Source organism: Delphinus delphis, chromosome 19, assembly GCF_949987515.2.
Source record: "Delphinus delphis chromosome 19, mDelDel1.2, whole genome shotgun sequence".
Taxonomy (NCBI): Eukaryota; Metazoa; Chordata; class Mammalia; order Artiodactyla; family Delphinidae; genus Delphinus; species Delphinus delphis.
The window spans coordinates 47,953,195-47,970,415 of record NC_082701.1 but is presented as its reverse complement, the minus strand read 5'-3'; the positions used below and the strand labels follow the sequence as shown (position 1 = coordinate 47,970,415).

The window sequence follows — 17,221 nt, the reverse complement described above, 5'->3', positions numbered from 1 at the left end:
TCCATGTGGCACTCTGGCAACTCCTGTCACCTCTCTGAGCCTCAGCTGTTCCATCTCTAAAAAGGCAACAATATCCCCAGCCTTCCTCACTTCCCCCAAATTCCATGAAACTCTGATGAGAAGCTCTTTCTGGTGCTGGAGGAAGAAGGGTGACTGGGGCATGATTCCTGCTCCCAGGAGCTCCCAGGTGAGGAAACTGAGGCCCAGGAAGAGGGAGGGGATGGCCCTCTTCCCAGCTATGCTGCCAGCAGCTGCTCAAGCAGGACCCGGATCTCTACTCCAACCTGATGCTCGTCCCACCCTACCAGAACCTCCTTCCCTCTGGGAAGAGGCCAAGCCGGACCCTTCCCCGACTTGGTTTCTCCCTTCACCTTGGCCCACAGCAGTCTCACTGGGCTTCTTGGCTTCCAGGCACGGTCGGAGATGCCCTCCACTACCAGCTGGCACAGGTCGGGTTCAGCGCCCAGATCCTGGACGAGGTACGTGGCCGACTCAGCACCAGGCAGGCTCTCCACAGAGGAGGGGCCCCAGCGACTCCCAGGGACTCAGGGTCCCCTGGCTCTCAGTGCCCTGTGATGCGGCCTCTGAAGGAGCCAATTTGAGATTTTTGTTTTCATAGAGATTTTTTGATGTGAACCATTTTTAAAGTCTTTATTGAATTTGTTACAGTATTGCTTCTGTTTTATATATTTTGGTTTTTTGGCCCCGAGGCATGTGGGATCTTAGCTCCCCAACCCGGGATCAAACCTGCATGCCCTGCATTGGAAGGCAAAGTCTTAACCACTGGACCACCAGGGAAGTCCCATGAAAGAGCCATTTTAGGACAAAGGAAAACACTTCTGTGTGCTCGCCCTAACCTGGACCTTTGAGGTCGAGGAGAGAGTGGCCCTGTTTATAACAGGAGGTAATTTTGTCCTGCGCTCAAGGATTAAGCAGCTTCCTTAACACAGACTGGTAACACCCAGCCCTGGGTGGGCTTGCCTACCAAGCCGGGTACTTCTCCCCACCAGAGGCCCTGTTCCCCACAGACGGGCAGTGAGGACACCGTCCTTGCATGTGGTGGAAACACGGTTAGCACATCACTCGACACAGGTGGGCCTTGGGTGCCAGACTCAGGCTGTGCAGACTTGGAGGACATGAGCCCCATTTTGCTCAGTCGTACTTTTTTTTTTTAATTTATTTTAATTTATTTATTTTTGGCTGTGTTGGGTCTTCGTTGCTGCACGTGGGCTTTCTCTAGTTGCAGAGAGTGGGGGATTCTCTTGCGGAGCACGGGCTCTAGGCATGCAGGCTTCAATAATTGTGGCACGAGGGCTCACTATTTGTGGCTCACAGGCTCTAGAGCGCAGGCTCAGTAGTTGTGGCGCACTGGCTTAGTTGCTCTGCGGGATGTGGGATCTTCCCGGACCAGGGCTTGAACCTGTGTCCCCTGCATTGGCAAGCGGATTCTTAACCACTGTGCCACCAGGGAAGTCCCTCAGTCATACTTTTTTAAATGCTCAACATCTGGGCCCTGGGTTGTATTTCTGCCCCAGGGGTTGCTGGTACTGGAGGGACAGCTGCCCTGACAGGGTCATGGGTACAAGGCAGGAACCCAGTGTCTGCCTCTCGCCTTCCTCCTACGTCTCTGGCCGGGTGCACTGAATGCCCCTCATCCCCCCTGCAAGGTTTGCTGTGCTGGCAGGTAGACCCGACGCCACCCTGGCTGGCCCTGGGTCCCTCCCGCTCAGATGGCCGCCCACCCTTGTCCCCTGCAGGGGCAGGTGCTGCTCGGTGCTGTAGGGGCCTTCGACTGGTCGGGGGGCACGCTGTTCTACAACATGAGCAGCCGCAAGGGCCGCTTCCTGAACCAGACGGCGGTGGATGCCAAGGCTGTGCAGTACAGCTACCTGGGTGAGGGCGGGGCCTGGAGGCTACCTGGGTGTGGGCGGGGCCTGTACAGGGACACAGGCTGCAGTGCACTTCCTAGCTGGGGAGGGCCCAGGTCGGTCACGTGGACCGAGGGAAGGGCCCCACTTAGGGAGCCTGAGGCTGAGCATTAGGCCTGCTTGGTACCAAAGCGCCAGGTCCTGGCAGCTGCCTAGGGAGGTAGGGCCTCTCCATTAGTAATGGCAGTGGGTGCCCCTTCACCCCTCCTCAGTCTTCATGCACTGCGTTTGTGATGAACGTGCGTGGAGTGTATTTTGAGTGAAGCTGTGTGTATGATCGTGTGTGTCTGTCCCATCTGTATAGTGGGACACACGTGTGTGAGCAGCCGCGTGGGTAAGTGGAGCCACCGCTGACGATTTTAAAAGGATGAGGAAGATAGTCTCTCCATGTTTGCCTCTCTGCCCAAGCTACTTCGAAGTCCTGGCTGGGAAGGGGGGCGGGGCACAGGAGTGGCCCAGTGGGAGATCCTGATCACAGTTCCACATCCCCCCCCCAGGTTACTCGGTGGCGGTGCTGCACAAGGCCTGTGGCCTCTCCTATGTGGCAGGGGCTCCACAGCACAAGCAGCAAGGGGCTGTGTTTGAGCTCCGGAAGGAGAGCAAAGAGACCAACTTTGTACCAGTGCTGGAGGGCGAGCAGGTACTGCTGGAGAAGGACCCCCGCCCCCGTTATTACAGATAGGGATCTGGAGGTCCCCGAGGGAAAGGGGTGGGCTCCAGGGCACACAGTGGGTTGGGGACCCAGCCTGGGCAGAACTCAGGTCTCAGAACTCAGCCTCTGCCCCGGCTCTGCGTGTCTGAGCGCCAGCTGGTTTCCCTCATCGTGGGGGGTCAGGCTGTTCACCCAGTCTCCTGTGTTATTCTGGTGAACACATTGATCTGGTCTGACCCGAAGCTGGTGGCCCAGGAAGAGCAGGAGCAGAGGCCTAGCGTTGCTGAGGGCTCTGGTGGTGGCGGCTGCCTCCCCGGCACTCCCTGTGAGCTGCGTTCCCTCTGGCCTGTAGATGGGGTCCTATTTTGGCTCTGAGCTGTGCCCTGTGGACGTCGACATGGATGGGACCACAGACTTGTTGCTGGTGGCCGCCCCGTTTTACCACGTGCAAGGCGAGGAGGGCAGAGTCCACATGTACCGTGTGAACGAGCAGGTGGGACAGTCGCCATCTTCGCAAGCTGGCCGAGGCTGTGGCTGCTCGGCCTGGGGCCGAGGGGACAGAGGCTGGGAGCGCCCCGGCCCCGCCTTGCACCAGAGGGCGGAGATGGGGAGCTCAGGGTGGATGGCAGCCTGGTGGGGCGACTGCTTCCCTCCGTCCCCTCCCCCACTTTCTTACGTTCCCCACCCCATCATCTCATGTTGAGGATGATGACATCGCAAATAGCTGCACGGTTGACAAAGCACATCCTGTCTGTGATCTCACTTGTTTCTCACAGTAACTGTGGGAGGTAGCTGTTACTCCCATTTTACAGATGAGAAAACTGAGGCTCAGTGATGTGGAGACTTGCTTCAGTTTACAGAGCAAGTGTGTGGTGGAGCCAAGGCGAGAAGCCAGGCCTCCTGATCGCCAGCCCAGTACCCCAATCAAGGGAGCAGAGGGTTGCAGCTCTTGGTCCTGGACTGCAAGGCAGGAGGACTCCAGCTTCACCACTCACTCACTGTGCAGACTTGGGAAGGTCTCTTGCCTCTTCTGAGCCACAGGCTCCCTCCCTGCTGGAGAATCAGAATCAACAAGTCCTTGAGCATGCTCCCTGGGGTGGCAGTGGGGTGGGCACCCCGCATCCCTGTCTTGAGGGCTGAGCTGCCTCTCTGCCTCACAGGATGGTTCCTTCTCCTTGGTACGCACGCTGAGTGGCCACCCCAGGTTAACTTATGCGCGATTTGGCTTTGCCATGGCGACAGTGGGGGATATCAGTCAGGATGAGCTCACAGATGTGGCCATCGGGGCCCCCCTGGAAGACTTCGGGGCAGACGATGGTGCAGGCTTCGGCACCGTGTACATCTACAATGGACGCTCTACCAACCAGCTGGTCGACCTCGCTACCAGCCAGCCACAGGTGATCCGCAGGGCTCTCTCTTGCCTCTACTCTGGGACTCTGACCTTCCCCAGATATGATGGCCTGAGACCCAAGCCAGCTCCAGTCCTAAGTGCCAGGCAGGTCCCAGAGGGTTGAAGGACAGAAGTCACTTGGAGGTTCTCACCTCAGAGCCTTCCAGTGGGGCTAGAGGTTGTGGCAACATCCATGTACTTTCCTGACCTGTGACTCCCTCCTTCTTTGGCATTCCTGACCATGGACCTGCCTCAGATCCTCTTTCCTCTCTCTGTCCCTTCTCTGGCTCCTGTCTCCCACCCAACCCCTCCCCCCACCCCAGGCCTAGCTCTCACCCCCCAGGAATCCATTGCCAGCTTCCACGCTCCATCTTTTATGGGCACTTTCACTCACATCCAGCTGCAGCTTCTCTCCAAGCTTCAGTCCTGTGTGTCCAGCTGCTCCTGAGCCCCTCACCTGGATGGCCTCCAGCATCTCACTCTCAGGATGCCCAACTGAAAGCATCCTCTTCCCCCTAGACCTGCTGCTCCTCTGAGCCCTACCCCTCCACTGCTCACAGCAGAAACCCGGGCTAATCCCGGACCTCAGCTCAACGCATCAGCCTCTGCCTCCTAAAGATCCTGCTGTCTCCCAAATCCAGCCCCTCCTCTCCATCCCCACCACCCCTGCCCTGGCTCCTTCCTCTTCCCCATCTTCCACCCTGTGCTTCAGTGGTGTTTCTGAAATGTAGTTCAGAGCCACCCTCGCCTCAGCCCCACATGAGGACTGCTTGTGCCCAGTACTCCCTGTGCCCACTGCACTGACCCCTGACTGTTTCCTGGGACGACCCTACTCTTCCCCACCCCCTGCTGTCCTTACTCTCCCTGTCAAGCCCCACCCCCCTTCAAGCCTCCCTGGGAGAACCTTGACGTTTTCTTCCCAGTTCCTCAGCTGATGGCTCCCTGGGGTGGGGACAAAGGCTAATCTGCTGATTGAATTAAACCAAAAGGAAACCCCTTTCCCTCCCTGACACCTTGTGTTTCTCGATCCACAGAGGATCAGAGCCTCAGTGGTGGCCCCAGGACTGCAGTACTTCGGCACGTCGGTGGCAGGTGGCTTAGATTTCAGTGGCGACGGCCTTGCTGACATCGCTGTGGGCGCTCTGGGCCGGGCGGCTGTGCTCCGGTAGGGGTCTGCTCTGGCAGCTTCACCGAGTTATCCCGCCCTAAGTAACCTCGAGAAGACACCAGGCACTGAGGGGAGGGAGTAAGTGCATGGTTAAGGGCGCCGGCTCTGCCCAGCTGGGTTTGAACCTCAACTTGCACTTAACGGTGTGCCCTTGGACAGAATTTCTAAGTCCCAATTTTCTTATCTATAAATGGGAATAACAGTGCACCTACCTCAGAGAGTTATGAGGACTGAGAGGATCTATGCAAAGTATTTAGCACGGTGCTCAGTGGTGGCTGCTATTATTACTATTAATTTCAGAGCTTCTGTGCTCCATCCCTAAGTGAGTGATCTAGTCCCATGGCTATAAATAATCTGGCGGGGCACCCATCTGCCCCGTGCTCTCCGCGAAGCTCCAGGCTCGGCTGTTTATTCAACACAGGCATCGCAAAGTTGCCACGTCTAAAAATGGACTCACCAAAAAAAAAAAAAAAAAAAAAAGTCAAAACCAACCAAACAAAAACAAAACAGAAAAGGGGACTTCTCTGGCGGTCCAGTGGTTAGGACTCGGTGCTTTCACTGCAGAGGGCATGGGTTCAGTCCCTGGTCAGGGAACTAAGATCCCGCAAACCCCATGGGGCAGCCAAAAAAAAAAAAAAAAAGGACTCATTCCCACCCGCCCTTCCTTCTCCCCACCTGCCCCTCCCTGGGCTTCCCATCTCAGCAAAGGGTGCCATTTGTGCAGGATAAAAACCCAAGAGTCATCCTTGATTCCTCTTTTTCCTTTCCCTGCCATCCCACCAACAAGTTTTGGTTGGCTCTACCTCCAAAGTACTTCCTAGTAGTTCATGACATTGTCACCTCTCGCCTGGACCACTGCCATGGCATCCTTCCCTGCTTTCACTCCCTGTGCTCCGTTCTCCACACAGCAGCCAGAGAGACCCTTTCATTCTGCTGCTCAAAACCCCTCAGTGGTTCCCACTTAGAGTAAAATCGAAATTCCTTACCATGGCCTGGCCCTGCAGACCCCTCCCTCCCCGCCACTAGTTACTATTCTCTGTCTCACTAATTGTGCCCCAGTTATGCTGACTTTTGTGTTCCTCAAACAAAGCAGACTCATTCCTACCACAGGCCCTTTGTATCAGCTGTGCTTTCTGCCTGTAATGCAGTTCCCCTAGATCTTCACAGAGCGGGCTCTTTCTCGGTAACAGAGCTCAACTTAAATGTCTCCTCATTTGTGAGGCCATCCCTGACCACCAGCTAAGTAGCCCCCAGTCTCTATTACCTTATCCTATTTTATTTATTTATTTAGTTAGTTATTTTTTGGCCACACTGTGCGGCATGCAGGATCTCAGTTCCCTGAGCAGGGATTGAACCCGGGCCCCCTGCAATGGAAGCACAGAGTCTTAACCACTGGACTGACAGGGAAGTCCCAATCCTATTTTATTTTTATCATAGCATTTCCTGTACATAGGATTTTCCTGTTTCTTCTTGTTTATCTGCTTGTTGTCTGTTTTCCCACTAGAGCAGGGCTTATCTCTTTCCCTGTAGTATCCTGAAGACTCAGAATAGCACTTGGCATAAGCGAGGTGTTCAATGTATATTCAGTGAATGAAGGAAGAGCCCAGGCACCGATCCAGAAGTCCTGTGGTCCCTTCTCATGGTCCTCTTTGCTGTCTTGTTTAGCTCAAGACCTGTGGTTCGTCTGAAGCTGTCCATGACCTTCGCCCCCAAGGCACTGCCCATTGGCTTCTACAGCAGCGTGAATGTGACTTTGTGTTTTGAAATCAGCTATGTGTCCCCAGCTGCTGAGTCAGGTAACAGGCAGCCTAGCTGACCCGTCCAGTGCTGTGGTCAGTCCCTGTTGGCTTCAATGGGGGGCAGGAAAAGAGGGCTGGGTGGGGGTGGGGTGTTACGAAATCCCTCTGTTAGACTTTAGCTCCTTTGACCTTAGGTTCAATTTAATGGGAACCGCCCCAGAAAAGGGTGATCTGCTGTCAAGTCCACACTCTGAAGGGGTCTCTCTGACCCTGTTGGGAAAAGGGGCACTGGATCCCTTCCTTGGGTGGAAGGGTTGAGTTTCTGAAAGGAGACTCAGAAGAAGGCCGGCACTTGTGCATCTCCACCTGCTGTGCCCACACCTGTGTGTGCGCAGGGCTCCCGAGAAGTACCTGTCCTCTCTCTCCCTGATTTACCTCTTCTCCGCTTCCCTGCTCACCGTGTCTCCCTGGCCCAGGGGGACTGGATAACCTGCCAGAGGCCTGGCCTCCCTTCCCATCCGCTTAGTTGGCACTAGTTGGGAGAACTTGCAGAAGGCATGGCTTTAACAGCCCAGGTGCTCACCGCCAACCCAAGAGATCCCCGCCAGAACAATCCCCCAGCAGCCGTCCCCAGGGCTTAAGCTCTTGGTAACAGTCCTGGGGATGTCCTCCTGCAGGTCAGAACGTGCTCTCCCAGGTGGGCTGGCTTTCCTGCAAGAGCCCATGATCAAATCTGTTAATTAGGAAAGGGCAGGCCTATCCGTTCCAGCTGTATAGGCTGAAAGGTTCAGGCCACAGAGCCCGCATGGCAGCTGCTGGGTGGCTGTGTGACACTGGGAGGGCGTCTTTCAGTCTCTGGGCCCTGGTTTCTTTTCTCCACAGTGAGGGAGCTGGCCCAGGTAGTCTACAAGGTGCTTCCAGCTCTGCTGTCCTCAGGTTTTACTCTGTGGTTTCTCTCTCTATTCCTTGACTTTTTGCTGCTCCTCATTTCCTCCCTCAATCCCAGCCTCCTCCCTAAGCGCTTCTTCCCCTGGGATGTGCTGCTCCGGGTTTGGGGCTGGTGCACTGAGGGACCCTAGCTGGGTGCCGGAAGACATGAGAAAAGTACCTTTGAAATGAAGAAGCAGCTTGGGGAAGCGCCTATGTGGGGGCGCCACTCAGGAGGGACTCATGGGAGGGCCCTCTGTCTGGGGCTTGCCCATCCCAGTCTCATCAGGAAGACCTGGTCTTCATTCCCAGGCCTCAAAGAGACCTCTCTGAACTTCACTTTGGACGTGGATGTGGTGAAGCAGAGGAAAAGGCTGCAGTGTTCAGATGAGAGGCTGTGTCAGAGCTCCCTTAGGGAGTGGGGCACGGGCCCCCGTCTCTGTGAGCCCTTCCTGCTGGTTCCCACAGAGGGAGAGGTAAGTGGAGGAGTTTCCAAAAAAGTCTAGAGGGGTCTGTATTGTTGAGAAAAGAACTGAGGTGCATGCAATGAGGCACATGTACCCATACACACAAATGAGGCAACTGAAATAATCATAATAGATTAAGAACCAGATGGTGGGGGAATTCCCTGGCGGACCAGTGGTTAGTACTCTGTGCTTTCACTGCTGAGGGCCCGGATTCAATCCCTGGTCAGGGAACTAAGATCCCACAAGCAGCACGATGAGGGCAAAAAAAAAAAAAAAAGAACCACATGATGGCATGGGAGGTGGGAGGTGGGAGTTATGGTACCATAAATCCAAATTAAAGAAACCTACCGAGGGACTTCCCTGGCGGTCCAGTGGTTAAGACTCCTCACTTCCACTGCAGGGGGCCTGGGTTCGATCCCTGGTTGGGAACTAAGATCCCACATGCTGTGCAGAGTGGCCAGAAAGAAAAGAAACCTACCGAAATTGAACACTAAGTAGATCTCTGAGCTTCCTAGAAACTGGACAAAGAGGGAAATTCTCTAATTGCTGACATTTTTCTTGGTAATAAATTGGGAATAACAGGGCTCCTTCCCTCACCTGATAATAAAAGTGGGGCAGAGGGCCCTTGCATGAGTCAACATCAGAAAACCTGAACGAGAGAAAGTAGAAATAGAAAGACAAAAGTTGTGATTTACAAAAGTTTACTCCTGACAAATGTGCCTAGAGACATGAAAGATGTATTTGTCAGGACCCAGAGCCTGACAGGACCCAGAGTTGTGGACCTAAAAGGATCATTTATTCCAATAAACTCGTAAATTATTCTTCTGACTACACCTGTTCCCATGTCTGTTGATTGTTAAATGGATTAAGAACGAGTTTCTAGCAAATCTATGGCTTCCTTAAATACAAGCATAACTACCTTTTCCACCTGGGAATCGTGCTCACCTACTCTCAGGTGTTCAAAGCTCCCACCTGGCAAAAAGGCTCAATAAACAAAGAGAATGGCAAACAGCATGCCAGCCCATCTCCTGGTCTTCAGTTTTTATTTCTCTAGTATATCCTCCATGTTGCTTGGAGAAAGATCTTTGTAAACACAGACGTGGCCATGACTCTTCCCTTTCGTGGCTCCCCTTTGTACTCTGAATAAAACCCAGGCCAGCTTTTAACTCCTAATGGCCAGAATCCCGTTGTGATTGGGGCAGGAACCATAAGGAGTTACGGTGCCCGAGGCCATGGCAGATCAAGGGAGATTTTCCCGGTGCTCTTGGCAGCCGGGCCTATTTGGAAGAGGCTTCGGAATCCTGGCTTACCACTTTCATTGTTTATTTCTTACTGTGACTGCATCAAAGTTAAAAGTATTCTCCTTGTCATCTTCTCCCCACATCCAACTCCAACCCTGCCTTCCTTGGTGACTCTGCAGCTCTGTCAGGAGGACTGCTTCTCCAACATCAGTGTCAAGGTCAGCTACCAACTCCAGACCCCCGAGGGCCGGAGGGACCATCCCCAGCCTATCCTGGACTTCTATGCTGAGCCCTCTGCCATCTTCCAGGTGACTCAGCTCGGACCAGACTCTCCTGGGAGCCATCCCCCTAAAAGTACCTGCTCCCCTATCTTCAAAGAAAGTTGGGAGGGTCTTCAGACAGCATTTAGGCCCCTCACTGTACAAACGAGGATATAGAGTTCCTGAGACGGTGTTAATTTGCCCAGGACCTCACTGGTGGGTAATACACGTCTCCAAACCACCCCCAAGGCTCGTTCTTTCATGTTCACAAAAAGTGCCTGCTACATATTTAATGAAGCATGTGAATACATTGCCCACCTTGGCAAGAGTCTCTGATAACGGAGTGGTGAGGGGTGGGGACTGGACTGGAGCCCACCTGCCCCGCGCTGCAGAGAGGATGCCCTTTGGCATACCTGCCTGCCCAGGTCCTGCCCAGGCCTTCAGGCTGGATGGCCCACCAGACCTATACCCTAGCAGATGGATAGTGTCACAAAAAACTTTTCTCATAACTACAGGAAATCAGAGAGGGAAAAAAAACAGTAAAGTTTCTTGATTCTATGATATCTAAGGAGATTTTGTTCCCACTCAGGCCCTGGCCCCCTGGGGTATTCTGTCAGTATTCATTTAGACAGTCTTATGGGGTACAGAAAAATCAGCAGGATCAAAGAAGTGATAACATGAGCATTGAAAAGTAATAATTACAGTTAGCTGGAATGCATTGAACCTCCAAAAGTAAAAATAAGCCAAAAGTAGTTCATGCTGGCACAGAAAAGCTTCAGGTAGCAGAAGTATATTTCTAGGTAATCATAGGACACTCACAACTGTCCAATATTTGTACAAGGATGCTCTATATTAATTCAGTTATATAAGCCTTTAGCTCCAGTTTTGGTTAACACCCAATGCATCAATCACGAAAGGTAAATAGAAATAAGAGAACAACATCATCAGGGTGACTGTTCCTATCGCTCGTCTGCCCAGGAAGAGGGAGGATCAGGTTCCCGATGAGCAAAGATTCTCATTTTAATTTTTTAGGCAAATTTATTCTAAATTTATAATAGTATATTAATTTTCTAAATTTTTAAAATTTGGCATTGACACTTAGATGGTTCAGAAAAGACTGGGAGAACTAAAAATAAAGTTTTGTCAACAAAGCAGATTATCACTAATTATATATATTCTGTTTTAAGAAAACTTTAGTTTGAAATATTTTGCTTACTAAGAAGTTAGAATTGTCCAAAGAATTCCCATCCTTTATCCAGATTCCCTAAATGTTAACATTTTAACCTTTTATCACATTTGCTTTATTCTCTGTCTCTCTCTCTATATATACAAAATCTCATGTATATCTTACACATATACATATGTAGTCTCAGAAATTTATATTTCTGAACCACTTGAGAGTTAGTTACAGATATGATGCGTCTTTACTCCCGATACTTCAATATGTATTTCCTAAAAAACAAGGACACTCTCTTACATAACCACAGTACAGTGATCCAAACCAGGAAATTTACAATGATGAAATACTATAATCTACAAACTTTATTCAAATACCACCAGTTGTCCTATTAATGTCCTTTTTAGCAAAAGAAAAAAAATTTTTTCTGGACTAGGATAATTCATTACTTTTGTTTAGTCTCCTTTAATCTCGAATAATTTCTCAATCTTTCTTTGTCTTTAATGACCTTACATTCTTGAAGGGTACAGGCCAGTTATACTGTAGAATGTTCCTCAACCTGTCTTTGTCTGATGTTTCCTCATGGTTAGATTCAGGTTGTGCATTTTGGGCAGGAATATCCCAGAAATGAAGTCTCACCCCTCTAAGTGCATCGTATCCGAGGCACATCATGTTAAATTTGTCCCATTCCTGGTGCTATTTCCCTTTGTAATTAATAAGTATCTTATGGGGAGATGCTCTGAGACTATGCATATATCCTGTTTAACATCCATTCAGGATTCTTACCTTAACTATTAGTTTGATGGTTTGGCAAAGAGGTTTTAAAGAAATTATCCCACTGATAAAATGGATGAGGAGAAACGATTTGGTGTTAGGTTAGGCACATAGATGTTTCCAGAGAATGAGTTCTAGCTGGGAGCTTAGGGTGTTATAATCGTGCTGAAAGAGAGCAGGCTGCTTGGCTGTATTAAAAACAAAACTAAAAAAACCTGCCCCCAATTGTTGACCCAGTCAGATAGAGCTCCAAGCTCTGACTCCTGTGAACTGCATCTCCCTTCTCTGGGAAGCAGAAGGTTTTCTTTCTAGCTCTGGGCTCCCATTCTAGCTCCAGGTCATGGAAACAGTCCTTGCTGCTGTTCAATAAAGCTGCTGCGATGGTCACTGGCTGCTGGGAAGATAAATGCAGAGGTTCCCCAGTTAGAGAGCTGCCTGTGCTTCCTTCAGAATAAAAAATAGACCCGCTCCTTTAGAAAACTTGATTTTTCAGCCTGAGCTGGAGCTTTTCAACCTTGACCGGGCCTTTTGGACCCAGTGCGACTTTCTGAATTTGTTTGGTGTAGGCAAGATTGCAAGGTGGAATATTTAACCTACAGAGAAGACTAGCCATGGGGGTAGAGGACCTCCCGGGACTGGACCTTGACAGTATTTGGTTATTTACCCCCTTTTGTCCCCTGCTGTTGCTGCTCTACTTAAGAGGACTAAGGAAGCTTTTCTTCACCTGGGTTTTCCTCCCCCAAATGTTCAAAATAGTGAGTTGTGAGTGTTGCTGCTTGATTAGCATAATGTGAAAGCGGCAGGCATTCCCACCGTTTCACGAAGGTCACCCCATTTTTGACCTTGGCCAGTGGGCTGACGCATGGTACCTGTGTTGTAGGACCAAGCACATCCCCATCCCTGACAAGCCAAGGAATGTCACAGTCACAGCTCTCACGGCCTTGTGGACACAACCCCAGCCTGTCAGCCTTCACCTGCACTTCTCAGAGTCAGCAGGAGGGACAGGAATGTGCTAAGGAGATCATGAAGCAAGGCGGGGATGGCGGGGTCCCTGGGCTGATCCTGCCCCTCTCTGTCTGGTTACAGCTGCCCTATGAGAAGGCCTGCAAGAATAAGCTGTTCTGTGTCGCTGAGCTGCAGTTGGCCACCACCCTCTCTCAGTGAGTTGAATCCAGTCGTCACAGTTTCTGCAGTTAACTTCCTCCTGAAGGCTTACCACCCCTCACCAGGATGGACCGCTCACTTCCTCCCCCTTCCCCTCATGGCCCACAAAGGGCTTCTGCACTTATTATCTCTTGCTTCCCCACCCACCCAGTGAGGGAGGCAAGACAGAAATTTGTATTCCTATTTTATAGATTAGGCAACAGACTCAGTAGTTGAGGGCCTGTGTGGGGTCACATGATCATTGGGTGGACTTACACCCAGGTCTCTGGACAACGCTATTTTCGTTAACTCAGTGTCTCTCACTCCTAGGACCACCTCAGTTAGAGGTAACCTCTTCCCTGGCTCACCTCTTAACCAAATTCCTTAATTCATTGCATGTTTATGGAGCATCTCCTCTGTGCCCAGCACTCTAGGTGCTAGAGGTACATCAGTAAACAACACACAAAAATCCCGGCCCTCCTGGTGCTTTTAGGGGGAGAAGGTAATAAGTCAGCTTTGTGTTGATGAGATGTATCAATACTATGAAGAGAAAGAAGGCAGGTGGGGTGGGATGGAATGCCGGGGGGAGGTGGGGTGGTCAGGAGAGTGTTCACGGAGAAGGTGACATTTGGGTGCATGCAAGAGGAGGTGGAGGAATGAACTCTGCGGGTGTCTGAAGGAAGAACACCTGTAAATGCCCTGGAGATGGGAGGAAGAGCCAGGACACCAGCATGGTTGCAGTAGATGAGGGAGGGAGAGGTCACGTGAGGGGAGGAAAGGTCATACGTGGCTGCATCTCCATGAGGACTTTTACCGCGAGCTGAGAAGTCAGAGGAATGACACGACCATGCACTTTAACAGGATCATTCTTGCTGCTGCGTTGAGAGTAGACTGTAGGAGCAAAGGTGGAGGCGGGGCAATAGTAGGGAGCTACTGTAGTAACTCGGGTGAGAAGTGATGTGACTTAGGCCAGGGTGGTAGCAATGAAGGTGGTTATATTTTGAAGTTAGAGCCCACAGGATTGGATGACAGATTGGATGTGCGGAGTGAGAGAAAGAGAGGGGTCTAAGAAGTCTTTCAACGCTTCAGCCTGAGCATCTAGAACTGTGCTGTCCAATACAATAGGCTCTGGTCACACTTGGTTATTTAAATTGAAATTAATTAAAATTAAATTTTAGTTCCTTAGTTGCACTGGGCCCATTTCATGTGCTCAGGATCCGCATATGGCTAGTGGTATTAAACAGCACAGCATAGGTCATTTTCACTACTGCCAGAGTTCTGTTGGACCGCACTGCATTCTAGAATGATGGTGATGTCAAGAACTGAAAAAGGGAAGCTTTTGGAAGAATTGTTTTGGAAGGCAGGGTGGGGAGGAAGAGATCATGAGTTTGGTTTTGGACATGTGGTGGTTTTAAAATGCCTTCCCTGACTCCTAGTGCTGTGTGTGTAACATGGCACTGATGGCCAGCTGGCCGGAGTTGGCATCTCTGGGGAAGAGCACTGTTCTCTGAGTCCTGGTAAGCCTTCTCATAGACATTTGCAGGACTTGTGTTTCAGATGTGGATGGCTTAGCGCTGCCCCTCTCAGTCACTAAGGATCCAATTCAAGGCTTTTGAGTGCTTTGGAAGCCAGCCTAACAAGGAGACGCAGTTGTTTCTCACAGGGAATTAATTACAGCGGAGAAAGCCCTCCCAGCCACGTCCTTGTGAAGTAGACAGTGAAACAGCTGGCCCTACATCACCCCCTAGTGTTCACAGCCAGCAGTCTCTTCTTTTTTCAGAAGTATTGAACCTAATCCTTAGCAACCAAATGTCTCAATGGCTTTGACCTTTTTTGTGGACATGGATCTCCTAAAGAATCTAAGGGAGGCTACAGAGCTTTCTCCCTAGAAGATCACACTTGCATCCACTGGTGTTTGCATTTGGGGCCCTCTGAAACTGCCCCGGCCCTCAGGTTGAGAACCCCTGGTAAATATTCCAGTGACTCTCAGATCTCTCTCCTGGGCTCTAGAACAGGATACCTTACTGACATTTCAACATCTCTGCCTTCCTGTCCTCTGGGCACCTCTCATCATGCCCTGGACTGAACCCATCTGATCAACTTCTGCCCTCTGGTCTTCCCCCTGTGTTCTCTCCCTCATGACTAGCCCCACTCGGTCATCCAAGCTGGAAATTCAGGAGGCATCCTCGACTCCTCTCTCGTTTTTGTGCTGCTTGCAAGCACGGCCTTATCACCTCTGGTTTCTACCCCCTGCCCATCCCCACTACTACTGTCTGATTTCAGGCCTGTATCATCTCCCAGATGGATCCCCACACAAGCTCTGCCTCTGCCCCCTCTAGCCCTCCAATCTATCCTTTTCTCAGCTGTGATAAAAACAAAAATAACACAACAAGACACAGGTCACGTTACTCTCGAGAGCTGCACATTCCATCTTTGAACGTTTTAGAGGGTTAGAAAGTTTTCTTTGTTGTTAATATGTTTCCCTGTAGGTCTCAATTACTGAGGGGCCCCATGGTGCCTCAGCGGATGGAAAGAAGCACTTACACGTCCCCAAGTCTTCTCCAGGCTGAACAGATGCATGTTTTAACCCACAGCCTTTAAATTGGAAGGGCCGGGATGATTTTGTGGGTGGGAAGACTGAGGCCAAGACAGGGGCAGGGGCAGCATCTGTCCCCCGTGTGCTATTTCTTCCATGTCGAGCAGGGTGTCTGGCACAGAGAAAGTCTTCTGTAAATGTACGTGAGATGGATGAATTTGTCTCACGAAGTACGTTGCCTGGGGTCACAGTGCGTTGGTGGTAGAAAGAGGGTTTAGGTCCAATTCTCCCAACTCCCTTTTGAGGCTGCTGGACCTCAGACAAGTCAGTTAGCCTCCCTTGGCTTCTGATCCCTTCTCTATAGAACAGATAGCAACTGTACTACTTCATAGGGTTATTACGAGGATTAACTGAGCGTGTGAAGCATTTAACACAGTCCTTGACTCATGGTAAACATTACGTGAATGGTCATGTCACACAGCAGCTGAGGTATGGCAGTCCAGATGTTTGCTTACGTTGAGGGGAAGAAAATCTAGGCTAAATGTATCCTTTAAGCAATTTATCTAAGGAGTTAGTTTAAAAGGTGCTGTTGTATTGCACTGAGGTTTGTACAGATTAAATAAACTGGTAACATTTATCTATTTGCCTACCCTGTGCAGGCAGGAATTGGTGGTGGGTCTCACAAAGGAGCTGAGCATGAACATTAGCCTAACTAACTCTGGGGAAGATTCCTACATGACAAGCATGGCTTTGAATTACCCCAGAAACTTGCAGTTTAAGAGGATACAAAAGGTAACTACGACAGCGTTTGGGAACCACACTGCTCGTGGCTCTCCCTTCTGGCATACTTGCTTTGTTACGGCAACCTCCTGACTCTGCCTCCGGCCTCACCCTGGTCCATCCAGTAAATGATTATTAACTAGATGGATCCCCCCCCCCCCAATCCAACTATATGCCATGGATCCAATCACGTCATTCTCTGCTTTAAAAATCTTCAATGGTGCTATTTTGCTGCCTAATCACTCCTTTTGCTTGCAGCCTTTTTTTTAAATCAATTTTTTTTTTTTTTTTGCGGTACGCGGGCCTCTCACTGTTGTGGCTCCGGACGCGCAGGCTCAGCGGCCATGGCTCACGGGCCCAGCCGCTCCGTGGCATGTGGGATCTTCCCGGACTGGGGCACGAACCCGCGTCCCCTGCATCGGCAGGCGGACCCTCAACCACTGCGCCACCAGGGAAGCCCCTAAATAAATGTATTTATTTTATTTATTCATTTTTGGCTGCATTGGGTCTTTGTCGCTGCACGCGGGCTTCCTCTAGTTGCGGCGAGCGGGGGCTACTCTTCATGCAGTATGTGGTCTTCTCATTGCGGTGGCTTCTCTTGTTGTGGAGCGTGGGCTCTAGGTGCGCAGGCTTCAGTTGTTGTGGCACGCGGGCTCAGTAGTTGTGGCTCACGTGCTCTAGAGCGCAGGCTCAGTAGTTACGGCACACGGGATTAGTTGCTCCGTGGCATGTGGGATCTTCCTGGACCAGGGCTCGAACCCGTGTCCCCTGCATTGATTGGCAGGCGGATTCTTAACCACTGCGCCACCAGGGAAGTCCCCTTGCAGCCTTTCTTAACTAGAGTTCTGAGAGAGAAATAACCTCTAATAAAGTAGCTTGGACTGGAAAGTAAGAGTCTGCTTGGCCTTTCATCAGCCTGGGAGCACAGACTCAAAGCCAGCTGCAAGATACTAGGAAACAGTATTTCTCCCAAGAACACCCTGCAGCTGTAAAATATTGTAACACTGAGAAATTTTGTTCCCTAACATCATAGGCAGTC

The 17,221-nt window shown here is 50.9% G+C and overlaps 1 protein-coding gene across 1 annotated transcript in view; it reads left to right on the top strand.

Moving 5' to 3' along the window:
- Positions 1–17,221, top strand: part of ITGAE (integrin subunit alpha E) — a 45,492-nt gene that overhangs the window by 13,605 nt on the left and 14,666 nt on the right. Inside the window, exons 11-21 of the mRNA XM_059996643.1 lie at positions 412–479; positions 1,758–1,893; positions 2,426–2,568; positions 2,933–3,073; positions 3,741–3,977; positions 5,005–5,135; positions 6,804–6,934; positions 8,117–8,280; positions 9,692–9,820; positions 12,810–12,883; positions 16,062–16,194. Of these exons, the coding sequence (XP_059852626.1) occupies positions 412–479; positions 1,758–1,893; positions 2,426–2,568; positions 2,933–3,073; positions 3,741–3,977; positions 5,005–5,135; positions 6,804–6,934; positions 8,117–8,280; positions 9,692–9,820; positions 12,810–12,883; positions 16,062–16,194 (1,487 nt within the window). The remainder of the gene's footprint in view (positions 1–411; positions 480–1,757; positions 1,894–2,425; positions 2,569–2,932; positions 3,074–3,740; positions 3,978–5,004; positions 5,136–6,803; positions 6,935–8,116; positions 8,281–9,691; positions 9,821–12,809; positions 12,884–16,061; positions 16,195–17,221) is intronic.